General features: G+C 35.7%; 1 protein-coding gene across 5 annotated transcripts in view; it reads left to right on the top strand.

The window, feature by feature from the left end:
• The window catches only part of IFT80 (intraflagellar transport 80), a 143652-nt gene that overhangs the window by 30022 nt on the left and 93997 nt on the right, over positions 1–19633 (top strand). For 2 of the 5 annotated variants that reach the window (XM_086674610.1, XM_086674609.1), the window contains exons 5-8: positions 412–480; positions 13790–13899; positions 17298–17387; positions 18130–18267. In XM_086674610.1, coding sequence (XP_086530736.1) covers positions 412–480; positions 13790–13899; positions 17298–17387; positions 18130–18267 — 407 coding nt within the window. Of the gene's footprint in view, positions 1–6; positions 139–411; positions 481–4266; positions 4330–4547; positions 4604–13789; positions 13900–17297; positions 17388–18129; positions 18268–19633 lie in introns of all 5 variants that reach the window. The other 3 variants (XM_086674612.1, XM_086674613.1, XM_086674611.1) reach the window with 3 other exon arrangements.

The raw sequence follows: 19633 nt of genomic DNA, 5'->3' as shown, positions 1-19633 counted from the left end.
TTTTAGGCAAGCTGTTCAAAAGAGAAGGCTACTACTTCACTCCATTCTGTCCCTACTTCACTGGAATTTGCCTGCAACTCTTCTTTTGCACTGAAGGCACTTTTCTTAGAATTGTAGGGTGGAGATTTCAGTGAAAATGAAAGTATTATTTGAATAATATTTTCATAAGTCTTCTAAGATTAAAGGAAAAAAAATAAAAATTTTGGGCATGGAAGTTGGGCTTACTCTGATAAAATTGTTTCAGAGTAACTTCAATTAAATTTTATAGTTATGAAGCACTGTCATTTAATGAGTAAATTGTATCCGAATTTTAAATATGTGTTAATATGATATATTGATTTTTATATGCACATTTAATGTTTAAATTTTTTTCTATAGATGAAAATATCAATTATTATTCTCTCTTTATAGCTGGAGAAGATGGACAAATAAAAATCTGGTCAAAGACTGGGATGCTAAGATCAACTTTAGCTCAGCAAGGTACATATAATAATCAATTAAGATGTCTTAACAGTTTCTTTTAAAACCAGACTATTATAGTTCTTAAGACAGATTTAGGTTGGGTTCAAAACCTGAAATCTCTTATTTCTGTTTACACTTTTTCCTCTTATTTTCCATGTTGCCTGATAGGCCATGATAACTGTATTATTTGAGCCAAGAAATAGAAGAAACACTCAAGGGCTTTTTCTTTTCTTTAAAAAAATTTTTTTTAATGTTTACTTATTTTTGAGAGAGGGAGAGAGAGTGAGATAAAGCACGAGTGGGGGAGGGGCAGAGAGAGAGGGAGACAAAGAATCCAGAGGCAGGCTCCAGGGCTTGAACTCATGGACCGTGAGGTCATGACCTGAGCTGAAGTCGGACGCTTAACCGACTGAGCCACCCTGGTGCCCTAGCTTTTTTAGTCAATCTATATAAATGCAGTTAAAGGCTAATGATTCTTTTAAAAATAATTCTGAGGCCTTATGAGCATAAACTACCTGGAATAGGATTGGGTGTCTATTTTTTTTTTAAAATTTTTTTTTCAACGTTTATTTATTTTTGGGACAGAGAGAGACAGAGCATGAATGGGGGAGGGGCAGAGAGAGAGGGAGACACAGAATCGGAAACAGGCTCCAGGCTCTGAGCCATCAGCCCAGAGCCTGACGCGGGGCTCGAACTCACGGAGCGCGAGATCGTGACCTGGCTGAAGTCGGACGCTTAACCGACTGCGCCACCTAGGCGCCCCTGGGTGTCTATTTAAGTAAATAATAGTAATAGAAAACATTGAAAGTATCTCCGTACTTAAAAAGTCCTAATAAGCTCATAATATTATCATCCTTTCTAAATTGTATTCTACATTTGGTGTCTACTCATGGAAGGGAGCAGATACCTTGAAGATTCAAAACTTGGTAAACTACAAATACTTAGAGCAACATCTTAGTTTCCTATGTTAATTGGAAAGAAGTGCCCATGAAATCAATCCAGTGGTCATTCCTGTTGGGATTTTGTGTGTGCGTGTGTGTGTGTGTGTGTGTGTGCGCGCGTGCATGTAGCAGATTTATTTTCCTAATTAGATTTTATCTAGTAATAGTAAAGCAGTTTTAATGTTGATCTGAACACATATCAGCTGATCTTTAGAGACAGGTTGTAGATAATTCTTTAGAATTATATGATAAAGTCATATTGTGAGGTATCTCCAGTTAATGACTTCCAAAAATTTCCAGATTTATTTTTTTAAGTCATGTGTACTCTTAGAATAGTGTTAAAATAGTTACATTTCCTTAGCTGCACATTAACCAAATTTTAGCAAAGGGCCACCATAAATAATAGGTAGTAGTTATTTAGGTAATCATAAATACTAGGTAATGGTTATCTCCTGAGGTTAAATATTTGCTACAGATAATCTCCAAATAGAATATTTATCCATGAATAGAAAATTCAGAGTTCATAGAAACATATATGGGTGAATTTTAGTTAGGAAAAAATGTCAATCCATTCTTACTTTAGCAATAAAATGTACCTCTAGAAAATAAATTTTATTTAGATTTTTTAGTAAGAATGGGGATTTATTTTTGGCTTTATAATTTTTGTTAGGGCTAATTATTTGGCATTCTCACTATATGATGTCTGACTTATAAGCAACTGACAGAATTCTTCTAGAAATTATTGCCCCCTTGGAGCTGGGGCTATGGTTCTTTTCAGCTGTTGCTGCTGCTGAGACACGTCCTTTTTTCCTTTCTTTTCTCTTTTATTAAATTTGTTGTTTACAGAAGCCACAGATCTTTAGAGAAATTCCAGAAGTTTCTTTCACTACCCATTATAGCAACTGGAATTCTTGTCTAAGACCCTTCTTCACTAGTAGCCCTGTAAGGTTACTTATTTGTTTTCTTAAATTCTTCCCAATCATCTCCTGCCCTTCTACTGCCCTTGCATTTACCATTTTGGACTTTCTGAAGTCTAAAGTTGAAAGTTAGAATATGTTTTTTAATATAAACAATGTTAATCATGGAGGATAGTTGACATAGTATTATTAGTTCGGTACGATGGTTTACCTGTGTAATGGGTCTGGAAACCAAATTGCCTCTTATTTTACTTTTATGGAGAAATATATTCAGAGTTCCCAAATTTGCAATGGCAATTTGGAAGCATAATATGTTTATAAATTAAGGGTGTTTTATAAATCTGAGGTCACAAACAGGTGGTCTATGGGCTGAATCTGGCATGCTAGAATGGTACAGGATCGATATTAAAATCAGGACATTTCACATACAAATTTGGTCTTCTGTCTTGAATTCATGAAGATTTACATCTATATTTTCTTCTAAGAGTTTTATAGTTTTCGTGTTTACATTTAGGTCTATGATCCATTCTGAGTTAGTTTTTGTGTATGATATTTATTTTAGAGAGGGATGGGTAGTACTCCTTTTTTTTCTTCCTCCAAATAGATGGGTAAATAGATTCTCTTAAAAGCTAAAATACTGCTTAGGTCATATAATATAGTATTTATTATATATTCATATAAATAGTGTATAGTATAGTATTTATTATATAGTCATCATATCATGTAATATATTTTCCATTGACATTCCAAATAGCTATAATTTTCTTTCTTTTTTTCTTTCTTTCTTTCTTTCTTTCTTTCTTTCTTTCTTTCTTTCTTTCTTTAAATATTTTCATTTATTTTTGAGACAGAGAGAGACAGAGCATGAGCAGGGGAGGGGCAGAGAGAGACAGGAGATAAAGAATCTGAAGCAGGCTCCAGGCTCCGAGCTGTCAGCACAGAGCCCGACACGGGGCTTGAACCCACAGACTGTGAGATCATGACCTGAGCCGAAGTCAGACGCTTAACCAACTGAGCCACCCAGGCGCCCCAGCTATAATTTATTAACATCAAATGGCTGTGAAAGGGCTGATCATTTTTATCTTATTTGAATCTTATTTATTTTCCTCACTCAAGGTTTATATTAATTATGAGATTAATTAGCAAAAATAAATTATATAGATTTTCTTATTTTGGTTAACTTATTGGTATTTCAACTGAATAATCATATCTTTTTTTTAGATTAAGAATTACAGATTTACTGTAGAACTATGCATCTAATTTTTGAGTTTTTGATCATTGGTGCCACCCACACTTTCCTAATAAGGCATAGACTTTTCCCATTTTATCTCTGGGAAAAATCATTGGAAAAATTAAGTTATAACAACATTGAAGGAAAAATATCAGGTTACTTATAAGGTATATTTGATTTATTAGAGATTACAAGTTTTGAGGGTGATTATAAACCTGAACTATGAACTACTGAGAGCTGGATGCTGAAGGCACGAGTAAGGAGGCCAAAGTAGGTGGGGTCAGGGACTCCAGCCTCCTTTTAGGATAAAAACTGGAAATTTTGGTACGAAAATGAAATAACACAAACCTGAGTTATCATAAAACTTGGAATTCAGCAAACAATGTTGAAAGCATCTTTGTGAATTTTACTACATGTTTATGTTAATTGTATTTATTTTTGATGAATAGAAAAAATTCTGAATTCATTTCTTAATGACTGGAGCCAGATGTACCCATAGAAAAAGTTGTAGTCATCACCTTTTTCTCTAATACAGAAAAAGCATTAATTCTAAAGGTTTTTTTTTTTTTTTTTGAAAAATTTGACTTAGTTTAGAAACAATTCTTACTGGTACCTATGAGGAGTCATTTTTCCTTATTAGAGAAAAATAATGTATGGGCCAATGATAATTATAATTAAACCATATCTTGTGTTACATTGTATATTTTAATTATAGGCCAAAATTGGAATAGAGTAATACTGCACACCTTTGAGGACATTCCTCCTATATTATATTCAACGTTTATTTATTTTTGGGACAGAGAGAGACAGAGCATGAACGGGGGAGGGGCAGAGAGAGAGGGAGACACAGAATCGGAAACAGGCTCCAGGCTCTGAGCCATCAGCCCAGAGCCGGACGCGGGGCTCGAACTCACAGACCGCGAGATCGTGACCTGGCTGAAGTCGGACGCTTAACCGACTGCGCCACCCAGGCGCCCCCTCCTATATTATATTCAAATGGAAGAATGGAATGACAAAAATGGAATCTATCGACAATGAATTTAGTACAGGAGGTAAACTGGAAATATAAATAACTGTTACACAATGCAGAATGCTGTGAGAGGACAGGAAGACAGAGATGAATGCTTTGGGGAGGAAAGAAAGTATCAGAAAGGCTTCCTGGCAAATATTCCTGGAATATCTTAAAAAACATTTTTTTTCCAATGTTTAGTTTTTTTTATTTTGAGAGAGAGAGAGAGAGAGAGAGCAAGCAGGGGAGGGGCAGACAGAGAGGGAGGGAGAGAATCCCAAGCAGGCTCCACGCTGTCAGTGTGGAGCCCAACGTGGGGCTCAAACTCACAAACTGTGAGATCATGACCTGAGCAGAAACCAAGTGTGGGACGCTTAACCAACTGAGCCACCCAGGTGCCCCTCCGCTTTTTTTAAAGTAGGCTTCACGTTAAGTGTGGAACCCAATGCAGAGCTTGAACTCACAACCCTGAGATCAAGACCTGAGCTATCAAGAGGTGGACACTTAACTGACTGAGTCACACAGGCGCCTCTAGAATATATTTTGATTGGGCTTTGAAGGATGAATAAATAAGGGAAGTAAATGGGCTTGTTGGCAATGGAGTGGGGCTGATTTGCCCTAGTGGCCCTCAGAGATGCTCAATTTCTTGTCTGGATTCCATCTGGAAGCCCCAGAATCCCCTCCTCAAGTTTTCTTGGGAGTCTAAGGCAGGTGGATCTCTAAGTCATGGCCAAGTAGTTGGAGCCATAAGACTGGTCTGGCTGATCACGGTCTCAGCTGGTCAGGGCTCCAACCCATCGTGCCACATACCACCTGCCACTGCAGGGGCCTCCTTCGGGTCTGTCTCTGAGCTGCCCCCACCCTTCTGGAGGCTTCCTAGAGCCTCTGCTGGCTGCAGACGTGGGGCACTTGCTGTCTAGAGGAGGAGTGTCTGCGAAGGGTCCCCAAATCCATGTTCTGTGTTACCACCATGTTCCGATAAAGCTATCTTAACAGAAAAAAAAAAAAATGCAATGGAGTGGGGCTGTGGAGGAAGTTAGATGATCAAAAGTATAGAGGCAGAATAGCATAAAGCATGGAAGTCAGGTGAATGTGAACAGACCCCTTGGGCCAGGGGTAGGCTGTATGAGGGATAGTGTTGCTAGAGGGACCAAGACATTGATGGTCTTGGATGCTAAATGAAGCAGTTTTGATCTTATTCTATCAGAATACAAAACCTTAAAAAAATAAGCAAAAGAATAAGAGATAAAGACTATCTGTTATGAACATAACCTTAGCAGTAATATGTAGGATAAATGAGAGGAAATAGAGATTAAATGGGGTGGCCAGCAAGAGACACATGAAAAGATGCTTCCCATCACTGTCCATTAGGGAAATGCAATCCAAAGCCGCAATGGGATATCACCTTACATCTGTCAGAATGGCTAAAATAAAAAAGAAAAGAAACAACAAGTGTTGGTGAGGATGTAAGGAACAAGAAATCCTCATGCACTATTGGTGGGAATGTAAGTTAGTATAGCCACTGTGGGAAGCAGTATGGAGGTTCCTCTTAAAAATAGAAATAGGGACACCTGGCTGGCTCCGTCGGTTGAGCATCTGACTGTTGATTTTTGTTCAGGTCATGATCCCAGGGTCGTGGGTTTGAGCCCTGCATCAGGCTCTGTGCTGAGCATGGAGTCTGCTTGAGATTCTCCCTCTCTCTCTCTCTCTCTCTCTCTCCCCCCACCCCACCCTAACTCTCCTCCGTTCTTGCTCTCTCTCTCTAGAATAAAAAATAATAATAGGGGCACCTGGGTGGCTCAGTTGCTTGGGTGTTCAACTTCAGCTGAGGTCATGATCTCGCTGTTCGTGGGTTCGAGCCCCGCGTCAGGCTCTGTGCTGACAGCTCGGAGCCTGGAGCCTGCTTTGGATTCTGTGTCTCCCTCTCTCTCTCTGCCCCTCCCCCACTCAAACACACACACACACACACACACACACACACACACACACACACACACACACTCTCTCTCTCTCTCTCTCAAAAATAAATAAAACATTAAAAAAATTAAAAATAATTAAAAAATAGAAATACCATGTGATTCAGTAGTTCAACTACTGGGTATTTACCCAAGGAAAACAAAAACACTAATTCAGAAAGATATATGCTCCCCTGTGCAGCATCATTTACAATAGCCAAGATACAGAAGCAACCTAAGCGTCCATTGATAGATGAATGGATAAGGAAAATGTGGTATATATGTACAATGGAATATTACACAGCCATAAAAAAGGTGAAGTCTTGTCATTTGAGACAACATGGGTGGACCTAAAGGGTATTATGCTAAGTTGGTTGCTAGAGGGAAGGGGGTGAGGGAATGGGAAAAATGGGGGAAGGGGAGTGGGAGATAATAGGCTTCCCGTTATGGAGTGAATAAGTCACAGGAATAAAAGGCACAATATAGGGAATATAGTCAATGATATTATAATAGCATTGTTTGATGACAAATGGCAGCTATTTGTAACTAATGTAACACTGTGTCAACTACATTCAGAAAAATTAAAAATAATAATAACCAAAAAATAAAATAAATTGGGGTGACCAGTACGGAGGTTATTGGAATGTTCTATGCTAGTGTGCAATAAGGCTTGAGCAGAGGCAGCGATGATAGTAGTTGAAAAAAGTGAATAGTTCTTAGTGGCTGAGAGGAATGGATATCTTGTAAAAGGGAAAAAATTCAGACAGAAGAATAAATGAGGGGTTAGTGTGGAAGGATGATAGTTTTGAATATGTAGAGTTTGAAGTCTTCAGGGCAAGTGGAAATACTGTGTTAGAGCTCAGAGGTAAAGGCTGAAATATTAAAGTGAGAGTCAGTTACGGAAAGGTGAAAGATGAAGCTATAGGGGAAGTTGCAATCCCCAAGGGAGAGGTGGCTGAGGCTAGAAACTAAAGATGCAAATGCATTCACTTAAACTTTTTCTCTGTACCGACCCAGTGACATATATAACCCAAAAGTTGCTATTGTGTGGAATAAATCCCACTTGATTTATTGTTAGTATATGTCCCTACAAGTAGAATGAAAGAGGAATAATTCTTGGTGTTCTAATTCTTAATGATTTGGCAACTCCAAAACATTGAGTTCTTACTATCATGAGCAACACAATAAACAGCTGGTTGTTTATTGTGTTACAAAGTAATTTCTAGTAGTAGTAGCTAACAGATAGTGCTTATATAGTATCAGACTGCTCTGAGTACTTATACCCAGTGTAGACCTATATTACATTGAAGGCAAAGATAGCTAATTCTTCAGTGTAGTAGTGAAGAGTTTGTTTCAAAGCATTCTTAAAAACATACAAAAACAACATTTTAGGGGCTACTTTTTAGTATGAGTGTGAAAAACATGGTATATTTGACCATGCACTTCCTTAAAACAATCGAAATACATTTTTGTCTCCTCTTCTGTGGTTTAAAATGCCTTCAACAGGTTGAAAGAATTTAGATAATTTGTTTTACAGAGAGATAAGGGTCTGACATTTAACACAACCCCAGGTGCATGTGGTTTCTTAAAAAATGTCAAAAGGGTCATGTGATCTTAGTGTACAAAGTCAGAAAAACAAGATCTTTTTGAGTGTCTTAACTGAAATGGAGCATAAATGAAAATTCCCAATATAAAAAGCAAGACATTATTTAATTCTTCTGAAACTACTTTTGTTTTTTTGTCCATTTTTCTGTTAATGTTTGAATTAATAACATCTTATTACATATTTTGCTAAACTTTTTATAGTAAACTTATTCAACCTGAAGGCTATATTTGTTATTTTCATACTGACTTTGCGAAGTGAAGTGTGGCTCTGGGAGTATGTCAACGCTTTAATAAGGATATTTTTTTAAAAACATTTTAAATATTACAGATTTGTTTGAAGTGCAAGTGGGATAGATTTCATCATAATAGAAACCATAATTTTCTTTATGAAGCTAATTTATCTACTTTCAGTAATAATCTTTATCCGAACTACCCAAATTGGAAATTGTATTGTATGTCTCCTTTTGGGAAAGAAAACTTTCATGAATATACTAGTTTTACACTTAACATTTTATTATAAATATAAGAGCTGAATAAAATGAAGACTTCTCTTAGTTCTTGATGTTATACCCATTTTGAATATTGGTGGTTAAGAAGATTTAACTAATGAGACTTGGCTATTAATCTTACCTATCATAACCCTATATTTGTTTTCTGATTGAACAAATGTGATTAAAAGCCTCATGTATTACAAAGGAATTGCTTAACTTTTCCTCTATAAGCTTATTTTGTTTTATACAATACGTTATTATATCTGTTTTTTAAACAGTATTATTGTTTAAAAAATATTTTTTAAACAGGAAGTGAATAATCACTAAGTTCCAACAGGGAAGATAAGAATTCTGAAGATTTGTAAGATTTATAAGCAAGGAAATGGTGACACAGCTGACTTAATGAGGCCACAGATTCAGTGTTAAAGAGGACAAAAACGTCCATAGCTCCTCATCCTATACCCCAACTGTGCCTTTTACCACAACTAAAGGGCTAGAGTCACATCCTGTATAACTCAATGGGAGTTGTATTTACTGAATTATTTCCTTGAGGATAGATGTTTGTCATAGTTTAGTAAACACCCCAGGAAAGTGTAATTTTACTGAATATATTCATGATGATCTTTAATTAAAACATATTAAGTTACTTTTTTTGAACAATAATTACAACTATAATACTGGGAATAAAGAAGGTACCTATATTTCTCATTGTATCAAATAATCTTTCCGCCCCTATTCCCTTCCAGTAATCATCAAGAACCACATTTGAAATATCTCAAATTTTGATTTACATTTTCTGAGAAATTTATTAGAGAGGAATTCTGTTCATTTGGAGATTTACTTGTGAAGCCCAGCCAGGTCAGCTCCTGGCTACTTCCAGAGAATATTACAAGAGAACATACTTACCAAGTACCGAAGAAGTGCCTTCTGAGGTTGGCCATCTGTAGGTTCCTCTGATAGAGAACAATCCTAGATGTCATAGATTGAATAGCATATTAACACCCAATATAAAACTCAATAAATAGAAGGCATACTTTATGGTGGTTTTTTTTTTTTTTTTTTTTTTTTTTTTTTGGATTAGGTCTAAACTAGATTTTCTAAATCCCTTAAACCACTGAGACTTACAGCTGAATTATATTCTGATTAGGAAGAAAATGGCATAAAGGAAGTAGGGTGCCACTTGAACACAAACATTTATCTTACTGAAATTTACTCCCTGTTAATTACTGATTGCTCCCTGTTGATTAGCATCAGTTGGGTTTGCATTTAATAAACAATTAAATCTTATTGATTGCCCATAAATCCTCAGATTCAGATTTCATTTTAGTGAAAATGTAAATTACAGAAAGATTCATTTATTCATTCACAGAAAGCCAACTGCTACAATAGTCTGATTTAGGAGTTCCAGACAATATTTTAAAAGCTTGGCTTTAGAAATATAATAGGATTAATATTTCATAGATTAATTGTATAACCTTCATTCACTTTCCTAATGGATAGGTAACTGGGTCAGAATTTTGTTTTTTATTTTTTAAAATTTATATACAAATTAGCATATACTGCAACAATGATTTCAGGAGTAGATTGCTTAATGCCTCTTACCCATTTAGCCCTCCCCCCTCCCACAACCCCTCCAGCAACCCTCAGTTTGTTCTCCATATTTATGAGTCTTTTCTGCTTTGTCCCCCTCCCTGTTTTTATATTATTTTTGTTTCCCTTCCCTTATGTTCATCTCTTTTGTCTCTTAAAGTCCTCATATGAGTGAAGTCATATGATTTTTGTCTTTCTCTGACTGACTAATTTCACTTAGTATAACACCCTCCAGTTCCATCCAGGTAGTTGCAAATGGCAAGATTTCATTCTTTTTGATTGCTGAGTAACACTCCATTGTGTATATATACCACATTTTCCTTATCCATTCATCCATCGATGGACATTTGGTCTCTTTCCATACTTTGGCTATTGTTGATAGTGCTGCTATAAACATGGGGGTGCATGTGTCCCTTTGAAACAGCACACCTGTATCCCATAGATAAATGCCTAGTAGTGCAATTGCTGGGTCGTAGGGTAGGTCTATTTTTAATTTTTTGAGGAACCTCCATACTGTTTTCCAGAGTGGCTGCACCAGCTTGCATTGCTACCAACAATGCAAAAGAGATCCTCTTTCTCCACATCCTTGCCAACATCTGTTGTTGCCTAAGTTGTTAATGTTAGCCGTTCTGACAGGTGTAAGGTGGTATCTCATTGTGGTTTTGATTTGTGTTTCCCTGATGACAAGTGATGTTGAGCATTTTTTCATGTGTCGGTTGGAAATCTGGATGTCTTCTTTGGAGAAGTGTCTATTCATGTCTTTTGCCCATTTCTTCACTGGATTATTTGTTTTTTGGGTGTTGAGTTTGGTAAATTCTTTATAGATTTTGGATACTGACCCTTTATCTGTTATGTCATTTGCAAATATCTTCTCCCATTCTGTCAGTTGCCTTTTAGTTTTGCTGATTGTTTCCTTTGCTGTGCAGAAGCTTTTTATTTTGATGAGGTCCCAGTAGTTCATTTTTGCTTTTGTTTCTCTTCCCTCTGGAGACGTGTTGAGTAAGAAGTTGCTGCGGCCAAGATCAAAGAGGTTTTTGCCTGCTTTCTCCTCGAGGATTTTGATGGCTTCCTGCCTTACATTGAGGTCATTCATCCATTTTGAGTTTATTTTTGTGTATGGTGTAAGAAAGTGGTCCAGGTTCATTCTTCTGCATGCCACTGTCCAGTTTTCCCAGCACCATTTGCTGAAGAGACTGTCTTTATTCCATTGGATATTCTTTCCTGCTTTGTCAAAGATAAGTTGGCCATACGTTTGTGGGTCCATTTCTGGGTTCTCTATTCTGTTCCATTGATCTGAGTGTCTCTTCTTGTGCAAGTACCATACTGTCTTGATGATTACAGCTTGTATGCCTCCTGCTTTGGTTTTCTTTTTCAAGATGGCTTTGGCTATTGGGGGTCTTTTCTGGTTCCATACAAATTTTAGGATTATTTGTTCTAGTTCTGTGAAGAATGCTTGTGTTATTTTGATAGGGATTGCATGGAATATGTAGATTGCTTTGGGTAGTATTGACATTTTAACAGTATTTGTTCTTCCTATCCAGGAGCATGGACTCTTTTTCCATTTTTTTGTGTCTTCTTCAATTTCTTCCATAAAGTTTCTATAGTTTTCAGTGTATATTTTCACCTCTTTGGTTAGATTTATTCCTAGGTATTTTATGGTTTTTTGTGCAACTGTAAATGGGATCAATTCCTTGATTTCTCCTTCTGTTGCTTCATTGTTGGTGTATAGGAATGCAACTGATTTCTGTGAATTGATTTTATATCCTGCAACTTTGCTGAATTCATGAATCAGTCTAGCAGTGTTTTGGTGGAATCTTTTGGGTTTTCCATACAGAGTATCATGTCATCTGCAAAGAGTAAAAGTTTGACCTCCTCCTTGCCGATTTGGATGCCTTTTATTTCTTTGTGTTGTCTGATTGCAGAGGCTAAGACTTCCAATACTATGTTGAATAACAGTGGCGAGAGTGGACCTGACCTTAGGGGGAAAGCTGTCAGTTTTTCCCCATTGAGGGTGATATTAGTGTTGGGTCGTTCATATATGGCTTTTATGATCTCAAGGTATGATCCTTCTATCCCTACTTTCTTGAGGGCTTTTTTTTTTTTTTTAAATTTTTTTTCAACATTTATTTATTTTTGGGACAGAGAGAGACAGAGCATGAACGGGGGAGGGGCAGAGAGAGAGGGAGACACAGAATCGGAAACAGGCTCCAGGCTCTGAGCCATCAGCCCAGAGCCCGACACGGGGCTCGAACTCACGGACTGCGAGATCGTGACCTGGCTGAAGTCGGACGCTCAACCGACTGCGCCACCCAGGCGCCCTCTTGAGGGCTTTTTTTAAGAAAGGATGCTGTATTTTGTCAAATGCTTTCTCTGCATCTGTTGAGAGGATCATATGGTTCTTGTCCTTTCTTTTACTGATGTGGTGAATCATGTTAATTGTTTTGCGGATATTGAATCAGCCCTGCATCCCAGGTGTAAATCCCACTTGGTTGTGGTAAAGAATTTTTTAAATATATTGTTGGATCCAGTTGGCTAATATCTTGTTGAGGATTTTTGCATCCATGTTCTTCAGGGAAATAGGTCTATAGTTCTCCTTTTTAGTGGGGTCTCTCTCTGGTTTTGGAATCAAGGTAATGCTGGCTTCATACAAAGAGTTTGGAAGTTTTCCTTCCATTTCTATTTTTTGGAACACCTTCAAGAAAGTAGGTGTTAACTGTTCCTTAAATGATTGGTAGAATTCCCCTGGAAAGCCATCTGGCCCTGGACTCTTGTTTTTTGGCAGATTTTTTATTACTAATTCGATTTCCTTACTGGTTATGGGTCTGTTCAAATTTTCTGTTTCTTCCTGTTTCAGTTTTGGTAGTGTATATGTTTCTAGGAAGTTGTCCATTTCTTCCAGATTGCCCATTTTATTGGCATATAATTGGTCATAGTATTCTTTTATTATTGTTTTTATTTCTGCTGTGTTGGTTGTGATCTCTCCTCTTTCATTCTTGATTTTATTTATTTGGGTCCTTTCCTTTTTCTTCTTGATCAAACTGGCTAGTGGTTTATCAATTTTGTTAATTCTTTCAAAGAACCAGCTTCTGTTTTCATTGATCTGTTCTACTGTTTTTTTGGTTTCAGTAGCATTAATTTCTGCTCTAATCTTTATTATTTCCTGTCTTCTGCTGGTTTTGGGTTTTATTTGCTGTTCTTTTTCCAGCTCCTTAAGGCGTAAGGTTAGGTTGTGTATCTGAGATCTTTCTTCCCTCTTTAGGAAGGCCTGGATTGCTATATACTTTCCTCTTATGACCACCTTTGCTGTGTCCCAGAGGTTTTGGATTGTGGTGTTATCATTTTCATTGGCTTCCATATGCTTTTCAATTTTGTCTTTAACTTCTTGGTTAGCCCATTCATTCTTTAGTAGGATGTTCTTCAGTCTCCAAGTATTTGGTACCTTTTCAAATTTTTTCTTGTGGGTGATTTCGAGTTTCATAGCGTTGTGGTCTGAAAATATGCGCTTTTTTGATCCTCTTAACTAGCTCCTTTATTATAAGGCATAATAATGAAAATTTATCAGTTTTTTTTTTCTTTTCCTTTTCACAGGAACACCAGTATATTCAGTAGTGTGGGGCCCTGATTCAGAAAAGGTTCTTTACACAGCAGGCAAGCAGCTGATCATTAAACCTCTTCAACCAAATGCTAAAGTTTTACAGGTACTTCTCAGGTATTTGCAAATTGTTATCAGGACCTGCTGGACTGCTAAATAAGAGGTCACTTTCTTAGGAGTCTCTTTCTTCTGGGTGGTCTTTTTATGTCTGACTTTTAAGTGTGTGTTTTTATTAGCCTTTATTACAGAATAGGGGATATCTGGTTATGTTTCTAACAAGGTTCACTTCCTCCTTATCCAATTTACATTATTCTAGCAAATCATAAATGTGTTTAGAGTTACTAAATTGTCTCATGATTTGGCATGGCAGGCATCTTTAAATTTAGCACAATCAGCCTCACATGTATAGATTTAAGACAAAACAGGGTGAAATCATAAAACTTTAAAAGTTTAGACTGTGTTTTTTTTATCATTATAACTAGCATCCTCCTCCTCCTCTTCAACATCATCTGTTCAATACACTTAAGCTTTCTCTAAGACCCTTGCATTCTTTGGTATTTTTAGAGTGGAGAGGTCATAAATGTAATGTTTAGAACAAATTAGGTATATATAATTTTACCAGTTATATAGAAGCAAAACAATGGTGGCAGTTAAGACAAGTCAGAGTAGGACAAATTAATGGGAAACCTTAAGCCTATATTCAGTATTTTGATGTTTGATTTCAGTGTTAAAATGCAGAATCATATTTTATTTTGATAATGACACAGTGTAGTATTGGTAAGAAAAATATAGGCTTTGGAGTTTGTCACATGGTTTTAGGATGTTCACTTATTTATCTAAATGTAACTTTAGGCAAGTTATAAAATATCTTTGATTCTCAGCTTTCTCATCTCTTAGTTGTGATGCTAATACCCACTTAGTAGGATTGTTGTGAAGATTAAATGAATTAAATTGCAAAGTGCATAGGACAGTGTATACAATAAGCATATTGAGTGCATAGAGTAAGCACTCAATATAGAGTACTCATTACTATAGTTATTATTATGAGTTATTATGTCATCTCTACCTTTTTGTCAGCCCCCAATAAATTAGAGCCAAGGAGGTCAGAAAAAAAAGATGTAGAAATGACTGGGTCTTGAATAAGGGATTTGGTGTTAGAGACTGACCAACTACAATGGGTATAAAAGTGCTTTAAGAAGCAGCATCAGATTTAATAGCTGAGTAGGTAATAGATTTGGGGAGTAAGGGGATAGAAATGTTATTGAGTTTCCATATTGAGTTTCTACAAATGTATTGAGTTTCTACAACTTCTATGTAGGTTATGTTATATATATTTTATAAAGTCAACATGCATTTAAATTTTTACTGCATGCAGAACACTCTGCTAAGAACTATGCAACAAACAAGAAATAGAGGATACAGGTCCTTGCTCTAAGGCAACTAAGGTAAAAAATTTGGGCAAACAGAAGAAGCTGCAAAAGAGAACTAGTTCTGCCTGCCTTTAGTCAAACTCCTTCCACACCACTCAGACTCCAAAACTCTACTTTGAAATTGTACAGCAAAACAGGCAAGATGAATCTTTAGTTTGTAGTTAATGTGATTTATTGAGATACCTGTAATTAGGCTTATATAAATGAAACTCAGGAAGTTAAATTATAATTTAGTGGTCTAGTAGAACTTATGGACCAGCATGTAGTGGAGGGAAAGAAAAGTATCCATTGTCAAAATTCAGCTAGAGTGGAAGAAGAGTTGAAGTATAATTAGTAACTTAATGCAAATTTTCTTTTTTTTCTTTTTGGTAAACTAAAGCTGCAGCAGTTTTCCTTGGGCATAAACACATTAAAATTTGTATTGTCCACAAAAGGAATGCCTAATTAATTCTTGCTTGTAGAATACAGTTCAAAAGTAAATACCCGATTTTCCTTTAAAGCTCTAGGGACTCTTCTAGAGACCCAGAAGTTGGTTTTATAGTGAAGAGACTTTTTAAAAATTTATTCATTCAGTGAAAATGTAGTGCATACATACTATATACCAAGCACCATGCTGTGTGTGACATAATGCAAAGTGAAACAGAACAGTTCCTGCCTTCAAGGAGCTTGCTTCTGTTCAAAGGAATTTCACAGATTGTGCAATTCATGGAGATATAATTGAAAACTGCCTATGCCTTATGTATAGTATATAAATATATGTAATATATAAACTGATAATCCTAAATCATAGAAGAAAAGTTTAAATCCTATTTTGTTCCTAACTTTTGAATATGCAAAAATTTATTTTTACAGCTTTGAAATGAGACTCTTGAGAATCTGTGTGTGTGTGTGTGTAGCTGTATATACCCATATCAGTGTCTATGTTTTGTTGTTTTTGTCCTTGTAGTTTATCTGAGGACATTGTATTAAGTTGGCCGTAAATTGTGTGAATTACTGCTTTTTAAAATATATTATCAATACATTTGTTTTTTGAGAGTGCATATTTTTTATATATCTTCAGTAAACAAGCTATGAATTATTGCTTCTTCTTAGAGCTTATTTGACCCTAATTTAATTTTACTCTGTGTACATTAAGAACAATAGGTTGGGAAGGGTCAATAGAGCCCTTAACATTGGTTACTCTTTGATGTGAAGTTAATTGGCTCAGACATTAAAATGTACCTTATGGTCTTCAAGGAAAATTAATTCTTTTTAAGTTGTATTATTCTGTCTAAACATGATAAAAGATAGCTTTTTAATTACGTGTGGTAATAGCTAAATGGACACATGGATTGTATTTAAAAAGCAAGAAGGCATCCATGCTTACTTTCTAGATTGCCAATTTCTGGGTGACATACACACACACACACACATATATATATATATATATATATATATATATATATATATATGTAGGCATTCTCTTTCTCTCTCTCTCTCTCTCTATATATATATAATAGAATATGTACGTATCTGTGGAAAACATCCTTTTGTTATATGGTAAATGCAGTAGCAGTTTCTTATAGAGTTCAGTGACTACTCTAGAGACATTCAGGTAAAGAGAATGAAGCTTAGGAAAATATGCAGAGGAGAATGAACAGAGTACTAAAGAAGATGATCATGTAATAAAAGTTAAAAAAAAGAAAATTAGTAAATAAGAATAAAGGCATTATCTTTGATTGGATAAACTGTATAAAAGAAAGCAAGATTTGGATTCATAACACTGTTACCACATACATGTCAAACTTGAAATAGTTCAACAGCAAGAGATTTTCCATCTGGAGTCTAGGCAACTGAAGAGATTTATAAGGATGTAAGCTATATAGTGGATGTCATAGTGTTAAGTGTTTTCATTACTTTAAATTAGAAATGAAACAAGAAAATGAGATTATACATAACAGCTATGAAAGAAAGATAGAAATCTCCAAGGACAGGATGAGAGAATCATTAGGCAAAATGTCCTTTATTAAAAAAAAAGCAAACAACTTTTCAGTGCTCTTGAAGTTATAATTAATATCTTACTTTTTTCTCATAGTGGAAAGCTCATGATGGCATTATTTTAAAAGTAGATTGGAACTCTGTCAATGATCTAATTTTATCTGCTGGTGAGGATTGTAAATATAAGGTATGTAACATTTGAATCTATCACCTGGATGAAAGAATTGAATTTAGGTGAAAAGTATTCAGCATATAAGAATATGCTTTTAGTCCTTCACTTTAGCTACATCTTGTAACTATAATAATTCAACAAATTGATATTTTATAATTTTAAGTGATATTTTAAAGTGTTGACTTTCTCATTGACCTCTCTCATTGACCCATAGAATTTGATTTAATGAGTAGCAACATAAATGCAACTTCTAGTTTTGCTGAATATTTGAATCAACTCAGTTGAAGTTTTAAAAATAATTTTTACTGGCTTATTAAACATTGTTTATTTAGCTTCAGACCAAAATCATTTATAATAAAGAATAAGATTTAATGTAACTGGAATTAGAGGAAATTTAATTGAAATAAATACTTGTAGGGAAAGTTGTTAGAGCACTTACTGAGAAAAAAAATTTAAGCAAAAAAACAACATCTCAAAAATTTATTGTTAAATTTAAAAGGACTCAAGGTGTGTAGTTTATATGATTAATCAAAGATGTGGTGAAATTGGAAAATTATTATGTTATCATAAAGTATTTTTTGCGATATATAGGTTTTAAAGAATATAGCTTTTCCCCTTGTGTGGTAGTAAAGACATTTAATTACTATTATTATAAAGTAATGATTTATGAGTCTTTAATTGATACCTTACTGTAGGACAAACTTGTCTGTAATAATGTGGTGACTGTTATAAAAGATTTTTTAATTTGCTGTTTTAGGTATGGGATAGTTATGGCCGTCCTCTGTACAATTCACAACCTCATGAGCATCCTATTACCTCAGTTGCCTGGGCTCCAGATGGAGAATTATTTGCTGTTGGATCGTTTCATACTTTACGCTTGTGTGATAAAACTGGGGTAAGTTATAATGGTGAACAATCACAGATGTGCTGTCATAAATGTGGTAATGCATAACACACCTGGTTCTCAATCTTTAAAAAATATTTTCAATGAATGCATTTGACTGCATCTTTCTGATTTGTCTTCTGAATATACTGGTTCAGTCAATTCCAGATTTATGGGACCATACAGTTTGAAGAATGGGTATATTCTTTACTATTTTTCTTTCTGGAAATACTTTAAGCATGGTTATGAAAGATGGAGAAGTAAAGATTTCTACTCAATCAAAAGGGAGAGTTCAATTTTAAACTTTATTTTTAAACTGTCAATGTGTTCATATAGAAATTTTGCATATGTTTGGTATGGAATTGATAGTAAATTTTAAAAATGATCATCTTAAAACCAGAGAAATTGGGTTTTTGTCAAGAATTCATGTTTGAATACATGGGGGACTTGTTCCTCACAAGAGAGTGCTCTTCATCCAAATTCTGTTTAGAAATTAGGCAAACAGTGAAGCTCAAGAGCATTTACCCACTGTAGTTGAATAATGAGTTATTTCATCAAAGTGTTCCAGAAGCAGCCGAGTTTGGAGTAGGGTTATTCTGTACTATTCCTAAATAAGAGGAAATCACATAATTGTTCTGTGGCTTATTTTCATGAATGCAAAATAAGACAGTTAACTTACAATTATTAAAGCTTTATAAATGATCTATTAAGTTTTCTGGTAATTTGTTTTGTGTCACATAAAATATGAAGTCTTCTGCCTGGCTTTATAAACTGTCTGAACCCTGGTGCCATAAAATCCATTTAGTCTTTTTTCCCCACAGCTCCCTAACTTGTATCTGTGCTCAAATCAGTCTCATGAATCTCCTCTGTCCATCATTAACATCCTTACTTATCTTTCCTTTCGTGGAATGCTCTCACCTCTGTCTTATATTTACTGAATTCTACCCATTTTTTAAAAAAAATTTTTAAATGTTTATTTATTTATTTTTTTAAATTTTTTTAACGTTTATTTATTTTTGAGACAGAGAGAGACAGAGCATGAATGGGGGAGGGTCAGAGAGAGAGGGAGACACAGAATCCGAAACAGGCTCCAGGCTCTGAGCGGTCAGCACAGAGCCCGACGCGGGGCTCGAACTCACGGACCACGAGATCATGACCTGAGCTCGGACGCTTAACCGACTGAGCCACCCAGGCGCCCCAAATGTTTATTTATTTTTGAGAAAGAGAGAGAGAGAGAGAGAGAGAGCACAAGTGGGGCAGGGGCAGAGAGAGAGGGAGACACAGAATCTGAAGCAGGCTCCAGACTCTGAGCTGTCAGCACAGAGCCCAACGTGGGGCTCAAACTCACGAACCACAAGATCATGACCTGAGCTGAAGT

The sequence above is a fragment of the Puma concolor genome, chromosome C2 (genome assembly GCF_028749965.1).
Source record: "Puma concolor isolate L17-30 chromosome C2, mPumCon1.1.hap2, whole genome shotgun sequence".
NCBI lineage: Eukaryota > Metazoa > Chordata > Mammalia > Carnivora > Felidae > Puma > Puma concolor.
This window is presented reverse-complemented; position numbering and strand designations above follow the sequence as displayed.